The following is a 17,083-nucleotide window of genomic DNA, read 5'->3' on the forward strand; positions in this document are numbered from 1 at the left end:
TACGGAATGATGTGATCTTGCAAGCTCTTAAACATTTATTTAAGCTGGGGTGGTCTATATTTGACGCTTTCTTGCTCAGCTGTTTTAAATGAACTGACTTTTGAAGGTAAGCTCAGATCCCTCGATGTATATTGAAGTGGAGAATGAGATCACTACAGTGGGAGGTTCAAAACTTAGCAGGTTAAAGTGCAATCGAGAAGGAAAGGAATGGGAGACAGTCCTCACCAGCCGAATTCTCTCCGCAGCAGGAAGCTGGTAAGTGTGTGTGTGTGTGTGTGTGTGTGTGTGTGTTCAGTGTTTGTCTGTCGGCATCCAGAAGCTTGAGCAAGGATGCATTGGGGCAGGGCTTAGCATTTCTCTGTAGCTTAAGAATATTTGAAGCACTTTGTATACATTGATTGACTTCAGACATAATAAGAACATCACATAAGAAGAGCCTTGATGAATCAGACCAAGGGTCCATCTAGTGTTCTGTTCGCACATTGGACAACCAGCTGCCTAGTTGTGGGAAACCCACAGGTAGGATATGAATGCAATAGCACCCTCTCACTCTTCTCTCCAGCAACTGGTATTCAGAGCATACTGCCTCCAATACTGGATTGAGTATATAGCCATTATGAACATCATTGGTTGATGCTGCTTATTTCTTTGTTGTGTTTTAATTGTGTTTAACTTATTTATGCTACGTTTTAATTAAGATTTTGTTTTAATTCAGTGTTTATTATTAGCTGCCTTGAGTGACCTACTTTGGCAGAAAGGCGGGGCATAAATTAATAAAATTATGACTTATGATTTATATAAAATTAAATTAAATGACTAATAGCCATTACTTATTTTATTTTATTTTATTTTATTTTATTTGGCATCTATGTACCACCCTATAACCAAGTTGGTATACAACATGGTGGCATACAACAAGAATAAAAACAAATTAAAAATACATACTCTATGTACCTTGAGTGACTTTGAATCAGAAAGGCAGGATGAAAATGTTTTTAATAAATAAGTTATCTTTTTAGTTGTTGGGTGAAAGCTGTCCTAATCTCCCAAGCTTTTGCAGGGATACAATTTATTTATTTATTTATACCACCCAATAGCTGAAGTTCTCTGGGCAGTTCACAACAATTTAAAACCGTAAAACACAAGACAGCAAAATACAGATGATAAACTACAATATAAAAGTTTAAAACTACAATATAAAAATAATAACCAAAAAGAAGTGAGCAGGAGTGCAAAATTTTAAAATACAATACCAGATATAAAGCAAACTTAAAAACTAAAATGCCCGGGAGAATAAAAAGGTCTTCACCTGGCCGAAACGAGCACAATGTAGGCACAAGGTGAACCTCTCTGGGAAGCTCATTTCACAACTGGGGTGCCACAGTGGAAAAGGCCCTCTTCTTAGTACCCATCCGCCTCACTTCCTTTGGTGGGGGCTCCAGAGAAGGACTGCTGAAATTGATCTTAGGGTCCAGGCAGGTGTATATGGGAGGAGAAGATCCTTCAGGTTGCCTGGCCTCAAGCTGTTTAGGGTTTTGAATGCTTTTACCAGCACTTTGAATCAGGCTTGGACATGGACTGGCAGCCCGTGCAGATGGAAAAGTACTGGCATCATATGATCACCTTGGCCAGTCCCTGTTAACAGTCTCGCTGCCCTGTTTTGGACCAGCTGACGTTTCCAGACCGATTTCAAAGGCAGCCCCACATATTATGCATTGCAGGAATCCAAACGAGAGGTTATCAGAGCATGGACCTGTATGTGGCTTTTCCCTCTCATTAATGTGTTGATGCTGATTTTAGTCTTGGTTTGTATCTTCCTGTGCTGTTTTCACTTCATATGCAAGCTGGTATAAAGACCATTGGTGGGAAAGCTTGGAGTCTCAAACTCTTAGATAAATATAAGTCCTGAGTTGGTATTTTTCTCTCCTGCTCTTTTCCAGCGAAGTGGTGAGTGTCGCTTGCGAGAAGCGGACCCTGTCGGTGTTTTCGGCTTGCGGTCGCCGCCTTCTCCCCCCCATTGTCCTGCATTCACCAGTCTCCACGCTGCACTGCACAGGTTTCTACATCATGGCTCTCACAACTGCTGCAACCCTCTCTGTTTGGTAAGCACTAAGCTGAGACTTGGTTACTAGCCTTACTGGCACTTTAAAAGGAATAAAGCTATACTGTAGTGACTGCAAATAAGTCTATGTCGTATCTTTTTTGTCAAGGCATTGCGTTTCCCAATGGACCAAATTTCTGCCTGTTTTGTGTGTGTCTCCAGTTTATGGACACGAATGTCTAGATATAGACTTGATGGCAGAGGTGATAGTTCCCCTTCTCACAGAATTACACAGAATATATTTCTTTTATTTTTAAAAATGCCTTGCCTTTTGCCTTAGAACTAGCCTCAAGGTGGCTGACAATAATAAAAGCAATAAAATCCCATTCTAAACCACCACCAGCAATTAAAAGCAGCAGTCCCAGCAGCTAAATGATGAAAAATAAAAGCAGCAGCTAAACATTCCATCAAAAGGATCTCAAATACTGCTAGCAGCAGAGAATAGGACAGAGCTCACCTGGCACCTAAAAGATGGCATGAGGTGTACAAGTCTGGGGCAAAAGCTCCATAAATTGGGCACCATCTTAGAATAGGCATTCTCTCTGGGACCATTCACCCACCTAATTTCACATCCCCCTTGCTACTTGAGAGCTTTGTCTGGTGAGACTTCTGAAGCCTTCCCCTACTATTCTGCCAAGAGGCAGAGAATGCTGGAGGGAATAACAATCACATATAGAGGACAGGAGGAGCTGCTGACTGCCTTTCTATGTCTGTTATTTCTCCCCTTCACTGCTAACTTTCCCTGATCATCCCTCTCCCAAATTAGTCACTAAGACAAGAACAACAATGGATAGACAACTCCAAAGAGGCTGTGAAGGAAATACTGAGATGGAAATTGTATCTTGTTTAAACTTGCTGAAATCAAGCTACCATTGACACCACCCCTTAGTTGTGGGGCAGAGCGGGGCAGGAAGCAATACAGTTCAGGTTTTCCTATGTGAACAGTGCCAGTGCATTTCTAGTCCCCTGAATCTTACCAAGGGTTAGATCCACATAAGTGGCTAGTGACCTTTAGTCCTCTGAGGCTGCTGCCAGAGCTCCAGTGGCAATGAGCAGAATATGCACAGACTGTGTGTATAATTTTAACGTTTTGACATGCCACTTTTGAATTTTTCCAGCTCGTGGAAATGTGTCTGCTCTGTGTTCGCTGAACTGAAATGTCATTCCTTCCTCTGCGTTCTTTTACCTTTCAGGAATGTTCAGAAACGGTCAGTCGTGGTGAAAGATGAATCCCTGCAAACTATTTTAGCAGGTAATGCAATGGCTCCAAGCAAGGGCTGCCTAAATGCTATATATTTAAAAAAAGGTTGTGTCTGGCTGAAAGCCAAAATATGTTATCCTGCCACTTCTCCACCGCTTCACCCTCTACTTTTCAGCCCCAACATGCAGTCCTTCCCAGCAGCTACTGCTCTTTCCCCAACTTTGATTCATTGTCCCCAGGACCCTGTTCTTTACCAGCTCTGCAGGCTAGGCTGCTGCTGTCTTCCAGACTCCCTCAATCACCCAGCAGGGGTAGGCAACATGTGGTCCACCAGATGTTTTGGTCAACAACTCCCATCATGCTCCACCATTGGCTATGCTGGATAAGGCTGATGGGAGCTGTAGGCCAAAACATCTGGAGGGCCACAAATTCCCAACCCTCATCCTGTCCTGTTGCTGGCAGAGGAAGAACTAACTCATTTCCCCCCTACAAATGCACATTAGAAGTTAAATCGGCTACTCTTGATGTTTCCTTAGAAATCTTCTCTGGAGCCGCCATGTGATTCAGTCACCAAAGTTTGTAACAGGGGTGTTCAACCTCTTTCAGCCTGAGGGCTGAATTCAGTTTTGGAGAAGCTCTCAGGGGCCACATTCCAGTGGTGGGCAGAGCAAAAGGGGTAGCACCCGAAATAGCAGCATATTTTAGCTTAAAGCTCTTACTGCCAGTTAAGCCTTAGGGAGGGTATTTCGACCTTACAGAATTGGAGGGGGAAAAACATGCAAAACCTGGGAAGCTACCAAACAGTAGTAAGGGGTTGGGGTAGAACCCCAGAGGGCTAGATTTCATAGAGCCATAGAATAGTAGGGTAGGAAGGGAACTTTTTAGCTGTTTAAATTATTTGTTTTATACTGCTTAAATCGATTTTATTTGTACACTGCCCTGGGATCTTAATGATATAGGGCAGGATAAAAATGTTTAAATAAATAAGGAAGGAAGGAAGGAAGAAAGACCATTGAGTCCAACCCCTACTCAGTGCAGGAATCCAGGTCAAAGCATCCCTGACAGGTGGCTGTCCAGCCTCGTCTTGAATGCCTCCAGTTTGGGAGAGCCCACCACCTCCCTAGGTAATGGGTTCCATTGTCATATTGCTCTGACAGTCAGGAATTTTTTCCTGATGTTCAGCCGGAAGCTGGCTTCCTGCAACTTGAACCCTTTATTCCATGTCCTGCAATCTGGAATGATCGAGAAGAGATCCTGGCCTTCCTCTCTGACAACCTTTCAAGTACTTGAAGAGCTCTGTCATGTCTCCCCTCAGTCTTCTCTTCAATCTCAGTTCTTTCAATCTCTCCTCATAGGGCTTTGTTTCCAATCCCCTGATCATCTACGTTGCCCTCCTCTGAACCCTCTGCAGTTTGTCTGCATCCTTCTTTAAGTGTGGTGCCCAGAACTGGACACAGTACTGAAGATGAGGCCTAACCAGTGCTGAGTAGAGGGGAACTAGTACTTCCTGGGATTTGGAAGCTATGCTTCTATGAATGCAGCCCAAAATAGCATTTGCCTTTTTTGCAGCCACATCACATTGTTGGCTCATATTCAGCTTGTGATCGATAACAATTCCAAGATCCTTCTCGCTTGTAGTGTTGTTGAGCCATGTATCCCCCATCTTGTAACTGTGCATTTGGTTTCTTTTTCCTAGGTGCAGAACTTGGCATTTATCCCTATTAAATGTCATTCTGTTGTATTCTGCCCAGTGCTCCAGTCTATCCAGATCACTTTGAATTTTGTTTCGGTCTTCCAAAGTATTAGCTATCCCGCCCAATTTTGTGTCATCTGCAAATTTGATCAGCAGTCCCTGCACCTCCTCCTCCAAGTCATTAATACAAATGTTGAAGAGCACTGGGCCCAGGACTGAGCCCTGCGGTACCCCACTCGTTACCTCTCCCCAGTTTGAGAAGGTCCCATTGATAAGCACTCTTTGAGTCTGATTCTGTAGCCAGCTGTGGATCCTCTGGATCGTTGTTTCATCTAGCCCACTTTGAGCTAGTTTGCTCATCAGGATATCATGGGGCACTTTGTCGAAAGCTTTGCTGAAGTCAAGGTATATTATGTCTGCAGCATTCCCACAGTCCACAAGGGAGGTTACTTGTTAAAAAAATGAGATCAGTTTCGTCTGGCAGGACTTGTTCTTGACAAATCCATGTTGGCTTCGAGTAATCACTGCATTGTTTTCAAGGTGCTTCCAGATGGATTGCTTTATCATCTGCTCCAGAATTTTCCCAGGGATTGATGTCAGACTGACTGGTCTGTAGTTCCCAGGTTCCTTCCTTTTTACCCTTTTTGAAGATAGGGACAATGTTAGCCCTCCTCCAGTCATCTGGCACTTCCCCTGTCCTCCATGATTTCTCAAAGAGAATAGACAGCGGTTCTGAGAGTTCTTCTGCCAGTTCCTTTATTACTCTAGGGTGCAGTTCATCTGGCCCTGGAGATTTGAACTCATTCAAAGTAATTACTCTGAGGTTCTGCACCCCAGGTATTAATTAATTAATTACATTTCTATACCGCCCCATAGCCAAAGCTCTCTGGGTGGTTGACAAAAGTTAAAACATTAAAATACAATATAAACAGTTGAAAAGCCATGTACATAAAAGCACACAGACAATATACACAAACAACATAGAACTAAGAATAATTCTTATAACATGTAAGTGCGTGAGATTATAATTGTCGTGTAACAAACATAGTATCTGAAGCTGCCTTGTACTGAGTCAGACCATCTTTCCCAGTAGTTTCTATTACTTCGGCTATTGGGCACTATAGAAATATAATCAATAAATACATAAAATAAATACACTGGCTTCTAGCGATTCTCCCGGGTATCAGGCAGAGGTCTTTGTGTGTCCTGCAATCTGAGATGCCAGGGTTTGAACCTGGGACCTTTTGCATGGAAGCCTTCTGCTCTTCCACTGAGTTGCTGTGCTCCCACTGTGATTTTGCTACAAGGGAATCTCGTTATTTCATTTGATTTGTAGGAAGTGAAACCACAGTGTCTCAGATCTTGTTGACACAACATGGCATCCCCATAATGAACATGTCTGATGGAAAAGCTTACTGCTTCAACCCTTCTCTGTCTTCTTGGTAAGCACTAAATGAGAAGAGTGTGGGTTTGTCTGTTTTGTTTTTATTTACACTAGACAGGAGGGGATCCGTGAGTCAGTCTTTGTTTTGTTCCTCAGGACGTTTTGAGTAAATGCTTTAAGACGACAGCAGTTATCCACAAGCTGTTTTTCTCTGCAGCAGCCCTCTTGACTTCAGTGGTTTAGTTTGGAATAAATGGACCTAGAATACAGCCTTGACTTGGAAATGTCTTTCTTTGCAATTTATGTCCCTGCCGCTTAAAACTTGTGCTTGCTTTATATTGCAGTGCACATTGTAGCACAGTTTTAAACAACGATTTAAGGCTCATGCATTTGGGATTTCACCAGATGGGAAATAAGATACTAGAGTGAATGTCAGTTTCCCCCCTTTTAAGAGGAATTTATCTCATATCTCATGTATTCAACTGTAATTTTGTTTTGGTCTTTCCAGGAACCTTGTCTCTGACAAGCAGGAGACTCTGGCACAGTGTGCAGACTTCAGAAACAGTTTACCATCCCAGGAGGCTATGCTGTGTTCAGGACCTTTAGCCATAATACAAGGGAGAACATCTAAGTATGGACTTGAGCATTTTGCCCTTTGTTAATGCTACCCCAGTGGGTTTTTTCTCCTCACATTATCCTGGCAACCAGCTGAATTTTATTTTATTTTATTTCATGTATTTATTACATTCTGTTGTTAACCTTAAAGTGGCCCTTCTTGATAAGCTGTGAGTCGTGGGTTTTGCTGGAGTCTCCCTTTGAAGTTCCATTGTTCAAGACGTTCAGTTTTGTCACCTGTGGCCTCAATCAATATCATGGGTTTTTATCCCACTACATAATGTTATTAGTTTGTTTGTGTATTTATTTATTACATTTATATACTGCCCAACAGCCAAGGCTGTCTGGGCAGTTCACAACTATTAAAACATAGTTTACCATTGCCAAATTGTTTGTATTGTCACCAACACAATGGCTTTTCACCCTGAGCAGCTAGACATCTTGAGAGACAAGTAGCATCTTCCTTTGGTTTTCATTGTTGGGTGAACCAAATTGTTGGTTTCATTCACCCTGCACAGTGGGGCAGGGTGAATGACTCCTGAGGCTAATTCCTGCGCCCTGCTGCAAAGACCGTCTACTTGCTTAATTTTTACTATAAATCGCCTGGAGAACCTGCATCAATGAGCAGTATATAAATATTATAAATAAATAACATTGCCTGGGCTGTATGTGAACTGTTCTGATGTTCACACTGAATTCAGAAGTATAATTATGTGCATGTATGTAATTTTGAAAGCCTTTTTTCCCCAATCAAGCTAAGGGTGCAATTGTATCTTTCATCTAAGAATTTTTTTAGATGTATTTTATGGATGAATCGATTTGGAAAGTTAACCCTTTTAAAGTTTTAGGTAACTTATACAAAACTACTGATTTGCTAAGCAAGAGAAAGGATGTCCTACCCCTAAGTTTAGATGTTGGGTTTAGTTACTCCATGACCCAGACAAATATGATAACATTAAAATGGGGCACCCGCCCTTTTTGTACCAATATCACTTGCTTTCCTGGCACTGTTGTATCTCCATAAAGATCTATAGAAGTATTCTCACATATACCATGAAATAATTTGTTGCCATCTCTCACTCTTTTTTGCCACTGCCTTCTCTCTCTCTCCCCCCTGCCCCTGCTTAGTGGGCTGCCAGGACAAGGATAGCTCTCTTCTGCAAGCTGTCTGAACTGATTCCTTGCAGAAGGCTTTTGAAATTATGCCAAGGGCCATAAGAATAGATATAGGCTCCACCTGGTAGCTCGAATACCCTGCTGTAACAATTAAGCCTAAGTGTGTGTGTACTTGAAATAATGGCATTTTCATCCACTCTTTACCCCTGTCTTCATTTCATTCCTCTTCCTTTGTTGCCTCCCTTGTGTATATTTTTAGATTATAAGTAAGCCCTTTCAGTAGGGACCTGCCCTTTCATTCTTTGCAAATCACCACATAGATAGATCATGGCTAAATTAAATGAAAATTACTCAGATGTAACAGTAAACCATGGTTTGCCATTATGAGCACAAGCAGATCATGGCTTGTGATCTCCCTCCTCTCGTTCCCCTTTACTTAAGGGGATGAAATTAAGAAGCATCCGTTCCTGGCCTGAGTTAGTTTGCAAGCAAACCTTTGGCACAAAGCAGGAGCGGAAGCGTCTAACCTTCCTGCCTCACACGTGGAGGAAGAGGGAAGGAAGGGGATGGTGTGCGCATGCTCAAGGTGTCTCTTGCTCATCATGGCAAACGATGGTTTGTCATTAAAGTCTAAATACAACCATAGATGCAGATATGTGTGTGCATACACAAAGGTCCTTCCAGTTGGACCAATTTCTTCTTCGCCGCTGGAAATGTGCCTTTCTGTGCTTGTTATTGCAGTTCTGGCAGGCAAGCGGCGAGGTTATTCTCCATGCCTCACTTGGTCCAGCAGGAAACCACTCTGGCCTACTTGGAGAGTCAGGTGGCAGCTGCACTGACATTACAGTCGAGTCACGAATACCGCCACTGGCTTCTTATCTATGCACGGTATCTAGTTAACGAAGGTGAGCCTTGGGGAGTGGGGTTTTGGTGGGTTTTCAGTACACTGTCCTGGGCGGGAAATGTCCTTTTTAATTTTCAGATGTGTTTTCTGTTGTCTCCACTGCCCTTGATTCCTCTCTTGTTTGGGTGTTTTCTTCCAAAATCCCAAAAGGAGAGAAACGTCTCAGGATGCAAAGATTTTATCTGTGGAAAGCCCAACATGTTTCGGCCTCTTTTTTTACTTCAAAGGCCTTCTTCAAGGGGCTATAAAAACACCTGCAGAAATTCTTATAACAAAATATCTCCAAGTCACCAGTGAATTACAGCAGAAAATATTTTGTTATAAGAATTTCTGCAGATGTTTTTATAACCCCTTCAAGAAGGCTTTAAAAGTAAAAAAGAGGCCGAAACGCGTAGAGCTTTCCACAAATAAAATCTTTGCATCCTGAGATGTTTCTACTTTGGATGCTTACACTCTTTTCACCCCCTTCTTCCAGAATCCACCCTGGTTGCCTTTATCCCCTAGTCAGCACCGTGATCAGCAACTCATCCCTCTCCACATGCTATGGGTCACTTCAAACTGACCCCCGAGGCACTCCTGTCACCTTATGCTTGGCTTCAACTGGAAGCAATGTCTGTGAGCATCCTCCACTAACTTTTGGCTAGCTCAGTCAGAGAGCCCGTCTTGATAGCGAACAGAACAACTGATAGCCAGTCATTTATTCCAGGTCATTAACGGAAGCACAGGTCACACGAAACCTTACCAGTTGAAAAGGATGGTGGTAAATAAAACATCAGGTATTCCTAGTGAGTCTGTTAATTTCTTGTGAACCGCTTAGGGATCTTAATATATTAAGTAATATAAAAGCAGTTTAATAAGGGAGCAACCCTATGGCCACTAGACACTGCCTAGAGGGCCATAGGATTTTTTTGGTTTCTGGGAACCGAGGCCAAAAGCCTGGCTCCAAGCTCAGTTCCTAGGAACCGCAATCCCTGCCCCCTTGTAGTCAGTGTAGTTCTTTCCATGTTGGCTACTTCTCCGTGCTCAGAAACAGCAAAAAGGGGGCTGTCCCAGGGGTGGGGAGGGGAGGAGACTGCAGAAGCCACTTTATGAGGCTTCCTGTCCACCATAAGGCCTCCCCCCCTCCTGCTCCAAAGTCCCCAACTAGACGCACGGAATTGCACATCTAGCCAAAAATGCAGGGCAGACAGAGCACAGAGGCAAGGATTGCCTCCGTGCTCCAGCCACCCTGCATTGGATAAGGGTCAGCCTCCAAGTTCAGAGGCTGATGTCTGTCTCCATAGGACTACACCCTCAGTAAATAACTGGGGCAACCTATAGGAACACAGGTCACTGCCTTATCTCCACTTAGACTATTTGTCCATCTAGGCCGGTATTGTTTGTTGGACTGGCAGCAGCTCTTCAGGGTCTCGAGCGGAGAAGGCTCCTTCCCATCACCTAACCCAGGGCTGGGGAGCCTCAGGCCAGGGGGCCAAATCTGGCCTTCCTGGGGTCCCAATCCACTCTCTGGGCTTCTCCAGATGGCCACACCCCCTTTCCCCAACCAGTTTTTTCCTCACTCTGAAACGCTGAAATCCCTCTCCTGCGGCTTAGTTACTTGGCAGTGAGAGCTTGAAGCTGAAGTGTGCTGATATTTTGTGCATGTGTATTTTGGGTCCTGTTGCCTTCCACCCCTACCACGGGAATGCGACCCCCGAGAGCGTCTCTGAAATTCTGTTCAGCCCGCAGGCTGAAAGAGGTTCTCCCACCCCTGACCTAATCCTTTTAACTGGTGATGCCAGCAATTGAATCTGGGACCTTCTGCATGCAAAGCATGGGCTCTACCATCAGGCTACGATCCCTCCCCAAGGTTTGACACATGTTGCATCTAACAGGTACAGGCTTTGAGCTTGGCTGAGCTTCACTATTGTTAGGTTAGGCGTTTCTGTCCTTGAGGTGGAGGTGCATCCCAGTCCAGCCTTGGTCCGTCTCTTTTTGAGAGTTGTGCCACCTAATGACTGGGTGGCCCCCAGACAATGGACTGCTGGGCTTCCAAACAAGAAATAGGCAAACTCACAAGTCAGGATGAATTCCTAGCTCCTTCGCTCTCTTTTTGCCCCTGACTCTTGCCAAGTCATCATGTAACTTATGGTAACTCCTGTGGCCAAGATAATTTCTGTCTACCTTGTAAGTGCTGCCCTCTCTGAGTTCTGCTGTTTGTGAATTATGCAATGGATTTAATGTGATGAACCCGGTTTCACTTTCTGTTTCCTTTTAGGGTTTGAATATCGATTGCGGGAATTATGCAAGGATTTATTGGGTCCAGTCCACAGCTCAAGTGTAAGTCAGTGGGAATCAACTGTTGTGGTAAGTGTTGGCTTCCCCCAGGATGGATTAAAGAAAACTCCTTCCATCTCCCTCAACCTTTGATAAGTACAAGGTGGCAAAGGAACAGGCCCAAAGCATGCCATCCTGAATGCTGACATTCCAGGCACACATTAACAGTCTGCAATTGTTTAGCACCAGGCTCATTAATACTTACAATGGCTTTTTTGCAAAGTAACACCAGTTTGTAGCTCTTAACCACACTGAGACTAAATTGCCACTGAATAAATAAATAAACGTATGGCCTAAATAAATTCTCAATGGCAAACAAGTAAGGGGTCATCTCATGAAGCTGATTGGTGGGAAATTCAGGACAGGTAAAAGTAAGGATCTCTCCACACAGCAAACTATGGAATTTGCTACCACAACATGTAGTGATGGCCACCAATTTGGATAGCTTTAAAAGTGGGTTAGATAAATTCTTGGGGGAGAAGGCTGTCAGTGGCTACTAGTCCTGATGGCTATGTGCTTCCTCCAATATCAGAGGCATTATGCCTATGAACACCAGTTGCTGGGGAACATGGGCAGGAGGGTGCTGTTGCACTCATGTCCTGCTTGTGGGTTTCCCGTGGGCAGCTGGTTGGCCACTGTGGCAACAGAATTCTGGTCTAGATGGACCCTTGGTCTGATCCAGCAGGGCTCTTCTGATGTTCTTATGTCTTTAATTTGTTGTTGTTCAGTCGTTAAGTCGTGTCCGACTCTTCGTGACCCCATGGTCCATAGCATGCCAGGCCTTCCTGTCCTGCGCTCTCTCCTGGAGTGTGCTCAAGTCCATATTCATTGCTTTGGTGATGCTATCTAGCCATCTCATCCTCTGCCGTCCCCTTCTCCTTTTGCCTTCAATCTTTCCGAGCATCAGGGTCTTTTCCAGTGACTTTAATGTCTTTAATATCACGCATCAAATACTGACGTCCATGATGTGGTGAACATTTGATGGGATTATTTTGTTCTCGCTTTTGCGCAGGGCTTACGAAAGCGAGAGCTTCTCAAGGAACTGCTTCCCGTCATTGGTCAGAACCTCCGTTTCCAACGGCTTTTCACAGAATACCAAGAGCAGCTAGACATCTTGAGAGACAAGTAGAGTCTTCCCAGATGTTTCTCTGGCCTATGGGGGGGGAAAGTTGGAGAAAAGTATCAAGACAGAAGCGGAGGGGGCCGTACTCAGAACAGAACACGCCTCGAAGGGGCAATACAAGAACCAGGCCCACAGTGTTTTAACGAGCAAAGTACTGCCGTTTTAAAAGAAGGTCGCAAGAGGAGTGTGTGGAAATATGGGGATGAACAGAGTTGTGGGTTTTTTTCCGAGTGGAATTGGGCATGGCAGCTGTGGCCTATGGTAGCCATGGAAAAGCTATGGAGAGTGTCCTTCAGGGGTCCTTTTGATTCCAGATCCCATAGTGACAAATATCAAAGAGACTATTTGGGAGCTGCTTGGATTTAGGATATCCTGTGAAAAGCACAGTCCAAGAAGATAAAACTGAATATCATATTAACCCTTGTTCTAGGGATCTTTGCTAAGGATTTATTGTGGCTCTGTCCTATATTTGGGTTGTACAAGGAGGAGCCCCCAAAAAGAAAATTTCATAAACTACTTAGGGAATTATGCAGCCAACAGACTCTTAACTGTGAATAACAATAAAAAATAAAAACAAATTACAGGCTGTTCTATCACATGGACTATTTTTGTACTAGAATTTGCTAACTTGTAATATGAACATTTTATTTGGCCAATAACCAGAATTTCCCCTTACCAAGTCACCTGGTTGTATGAAATTTAACTTGTTAATTATGACAGCTCTGTTGCTGAATAATTGTACCAAAATTAATGTCATCTGGTTTTTAATTTTTAACTATTTGTAAAAGGCTTTTGCGGGGATGGAAGCCGGGGGTGGGGTGGGGGGCTGAAAAGGGAGGGTTGGGTTTGGGGTGTGTTTTTTTTTGTAAGTACAAATAATAAATGGACATGGCATTGATCTAAGAACAAACGTCGATATTCTTGTGCTGCTTGTAGTAGCATTAAACTGTACAGGCCACAGCCTGTTAAAACAAATTCTGAATTCAGCCTTTTTCAGTCAGTGGTCTATTTTATTTGTTTCAACCATGGGTCATCACAAAAGCATATTTAAAACCAAGCACAAAGTCTTTGCGGGGGGGGGGGGGGGATTATGTAAACTAGCCTTCCCCAACTTGCCGCCCTCCAGAATTGTTGGACTACAATCCCCATCATCCCCATCATCGTGGCTGGAGGTGGTGGGACTTGTAGTCCAACACATCTGGAGGGAAACAAGTTGGGGAAGGATGGTGTAAACAAATGCGTAAATATGGGATGATGTAAACTAGTTGTAAAGTAAATGTTTTATAAGAGGCCTTTATGATATTTCAGACTTAAAGTGTAAAGTAGAGGTTAGAACAGCCTTCCCCAACATGGGGGCCTCCAGATGTTTAGGACTTCCACCACATGGCCAATGCTCAGGAATGGTGGGCAATGTAGTCCAAAACATCTGGAGGACTTTGGGAAAGTCTGGGTTGAAGTGTTACGACTAGGACCGGGGAGAGCCAGGTTTAAACAGCCTATGAAGTTCACTGGGTGGCCTTGGGCCAGTCACTCCCTCTCAGTCTAGCTACCTTACAGGGTTGTTGTGAGGATAAAGGAGTGGAGGAACCATGTGTTCCGCTCCGAGCTCTTTGGAGGATAGGAATGTAACAATAAATAAAAGAAATATGGTATGTGCTTATATAAGTTTAGTGGGTGGATTGAAAGGGGTAAGTGTTCTGCTGTACAAAGACTGGGTAACTCACTAGGTTGAAGAGATTCCAGGTTCAACCTCCAGCATCTCCAGCTTAAAGAAAAATAAAGTCCTACAGTATGTTTATCAATTGTTCAAAATATATACTTCAGCAGCTGCAAGGTATGAAATGTCACTCTGGGGTCACTGCATGATGCTTTAGTGTTCATGCACACGCATTGACTGACATGTGCACTAGAGACAAGATGTATGCATCCAACCAGTCACTCGAAGATTTTAAGTTCTAGACATCTCAGAAAATTCAGCCTGGAAGAATGACAGCTCTTGCAGTTATCAAAATTGTAAAGTGTCATACCCAACAGGAAAAAAATATGGGTAACATTGAAATGGTGATTTACCAAGAAATAGGCACTGTCACTGTCATAAAGATGTTTTATTTTACGCATTTATATATTGCTCTTCAAAGGGTTGTTCCCAGGATAGTTTACAGGGAAGCTGAAGCTGTCAACTTTATGGGTGAAATTATCCTCTGATGGAGTTAAGTGCAGAAGAAACACAGCTTCATTCTTTTACCACTCTGTGGTAAAATTGTGCCCCCAATTGTGTGAGCTAAAAGATGGTTAAAGTAACGTACAGAGTGACTAATCTGCTTGCTGACTTTGTGAATGCTCCTGTGTATGTTCTTGTTTTCTGTTCTTGCTATATGAGAAGGCACTACTTGATGTTTTAAAAACTTTGGAAAGTTTAATCTCCAAGAATTGTAGGACACAGTGATCTGAACCAGAGGTGGGGGAACTTTGGCCCTTCAGATGCCGCTGGAACCCAACCCCCATCAGTACCAGCTAGCATAGCCAATGCTCAGGGATTATGGGAGTTGTCCAAAAAATCTGGAAGGTCACTGATTAACCACCCCTGATCTGCACAGGAGCCTTATACCAAATCAGACCGTTGGTCTGAGCCTTAAAGGTGAGAAGGGCCTCTCTCGCTGAGCACCCACCCTTCCAGCTCCAGTTCACTCATGAGTATGTACTGAAGGTCTGGGAAAGAAATGCACCCATCGAACCATGCTGTAATCTTGGTTGTACGACACTCAGGCTGCAAGGTTCCAAGAGGGAAGCAGACTACACTGGCATGATTTTGAGGATGCAAGAAAGGTCAAATTCATGGGCAGGTTTTTCCATGCATTTGTACTAGCTACTTATTAGGGCAGAGTGAAGGTGATTTTCCATTAGCCCCTTCTCCCCATCTTGATACCCACCCCTTCCATCTCCAGACGGTGCTTCCTTCAACTCCATTCCACTGCCTTGGTGAAACTTATAATGACTTACATTTATTGTTTATTTCAGAAAATGTAAATACTGCTGTGGGCCAGTGGTAAAGCACCTATTTTGCATGCAGAAGGCCCCAAGTTCTAATCCCAGCATCTCCAGGTAGGGCTGGAAAAACTCCTGCCTGAAACCCTGCAGAGCCGGTGCTTCCAGTCAGTGTTAGCAATACTGGGCTAGGTGGACCAAGTGTCTCACTCAGTATGGGGCAGCTTCCTGTGTTTCCCCCAATTCAATCCCTAGCATAGCCTTCCCCAACCTGCCCCCTTCCAGATGTGCTGGACTACAACTCCCATCATCCCCTGCCAACATGGCCATTGGGAGGGGATGAGTTGTCATTCAGCTCATCTGGAGGACATCAAGTTGGGGAAAGCTGCCGACCAGTGCTGCAGCTTGGGTTAGACGTAGGGACCAAAATCTGGGGCCCCATAGCCTGGTGGGGGCAAATGACCCCCCATAGAATGGCAGGTGATCAGGGCAAAAGCAAACTCCATTGTATTCCTACAGTTGTGCTGGTGCTAAAATTGAAGTGAATTTAAAATGCAAAGCTGCACATGCTCAGACTATTTTTTTTTAAAAATCAGGCTTGGCAAACAGTTTTTCTTGCAAGTAACATATCAAGAACAAAACGGCAGTTGTGAAGCATGGAAATGGCAGGTGGAAAAGGGAAGAGAAATGTTAGTTATGTGCTTCACAACTGAAGTAAGACACATGGCTACCTAAAAGGGGCTCCCATGAGATCTTTAAGTCCAGGGTCTAAAATTACCTAGCTGGGCCACTGCTGCCTAGCATCTCCATTTTATAAGGTTCAGGTAGCTGGAGATAGGCTTGGACAAGCCCCTTTCTAGAGACCTGCGACATCTACTGCCAATCAGAGTAGATAATTCTGCGTTAGATGGACAAATGGTCCGTGTTGTTGAAAGCGATATACCAGGGGTCCCCAACGTGGTGCCTGCAGGCACCCAAATATGTATTTTTAAATTTTCTCTTTTTAATTTTTTCCCATTTTAAAAAATATATGTACATGGATTTGTATGAAATGCATACAGCTGTCTAGCAATTAAACATAGGAGTGGTAGGCTGCAGTATTGCAACCGAAACTCTCCCCACGACCCAAGTTCGATCCCAGCAGACGTGGGGTCTCGGGTAGCCGGCTCAGGTCGACTCAGCCTTCCATCCTTCCGAGGTTGGTAAAATGGGCACCCAGCTTGCTGGGGGAAAGGTAGTCACAACTGGGGAAGGCAATGGCAAACCAGCCCGCTATAGTCTGCCATGAAAATGCCAGTGCAAGCGGCGTCCCTCTAGGGGTCAGTAATGACCTGGTGCTTGCACAGGAGGAACCTTTCAACAAAAGTGGACCAAATATCCAAAAAGGTATCCGTTTGAAGATGGCATCTATATGCCACCCGTTCAAATATTGACAGTGTTGTAAGCTCCTCAATCCATTGCATGATAGGAGGTGAGTGTTTATCTTTCCAACGTTTGCAGTATTAATCTTTTCGTTGTCAGGAGTGCAGAGAATCCATTTACGCTGACCATTTAATTTCCATGAAGCAGGTAAATAATGTAAAAGAGCATGTACACCAGTGAATATTAAAGACTGTTCCAGTACAAAATTTATCCCCCCCCCCCC

The 17,083-nt window shown here is 43.9% G+C and overlaps 1 protein-coding gene across 2 annotated transcripts in view; it reads left to right on the top strand.

Moving 5' to 3' along the window:
• Positions 1–13,031, top strand: part of HIRA (histone cell cycle regulator) — a 59,042-nt gene extending 46,011 nt beyond the window's left edge. Inside the window, exons 18-26 of one of the 2 annotated variants that reach the window (XR_014785801.1) lie at positions 107–255; positions 1,941–2,102; positions 3,295–3,353; positions 6,332–6,437; positions 6,888–7,010; positions 8,852–9,015; positions 9,721–9,790; positions 11,272–11,360; positions 12,343–13,031. Coding sequence is in view for 1 of the 2 variants with exons in the window: in XM_084820364.1 (XP_084676490.1) it covers positions 107–255; positions 1,941–2,102; positions 3,295–3,353; positions 6,332–6,437; positions 6,888–7,010; positions 8,852–9,015; positions 11,272–11,360; positions 12,343–12,459 (969 nt within the window). In the remaining variant the exon portion in view is untranslated. The remainder of the gene's footprint in view (positions 1–106; positions 256–1,940; positions 2,103–3,294; positions 3,354–6,331; positions 6,438–6,887; positions 7,011–8,851; positions 9,016–9,720; positions 9,791–11,271; positions 11,361–12,342) is intronic. The other variant, XM_084820364.1, reaches the window with a different exon arrangement.
• The last annotated feature ends 4,052 nt before the right edge of the window (positions 13,032–17,083 follow it).

Source organism: Heloderma suspectum, chromosome 13 (assembly GCF_057233095.1).
Source record: "Heloderma suspectum isolate Gila_16-S chromosome 13, 16-S_ref, whole genome shotgun sequence".
Classification (NCBI taxonomy): domain Eukaryota; kingdom Metazoa; phylum Chordata; class Lepidosauria; order Squamata; family Helodermatidae; genus Heloderma; species Heloderma suspectum.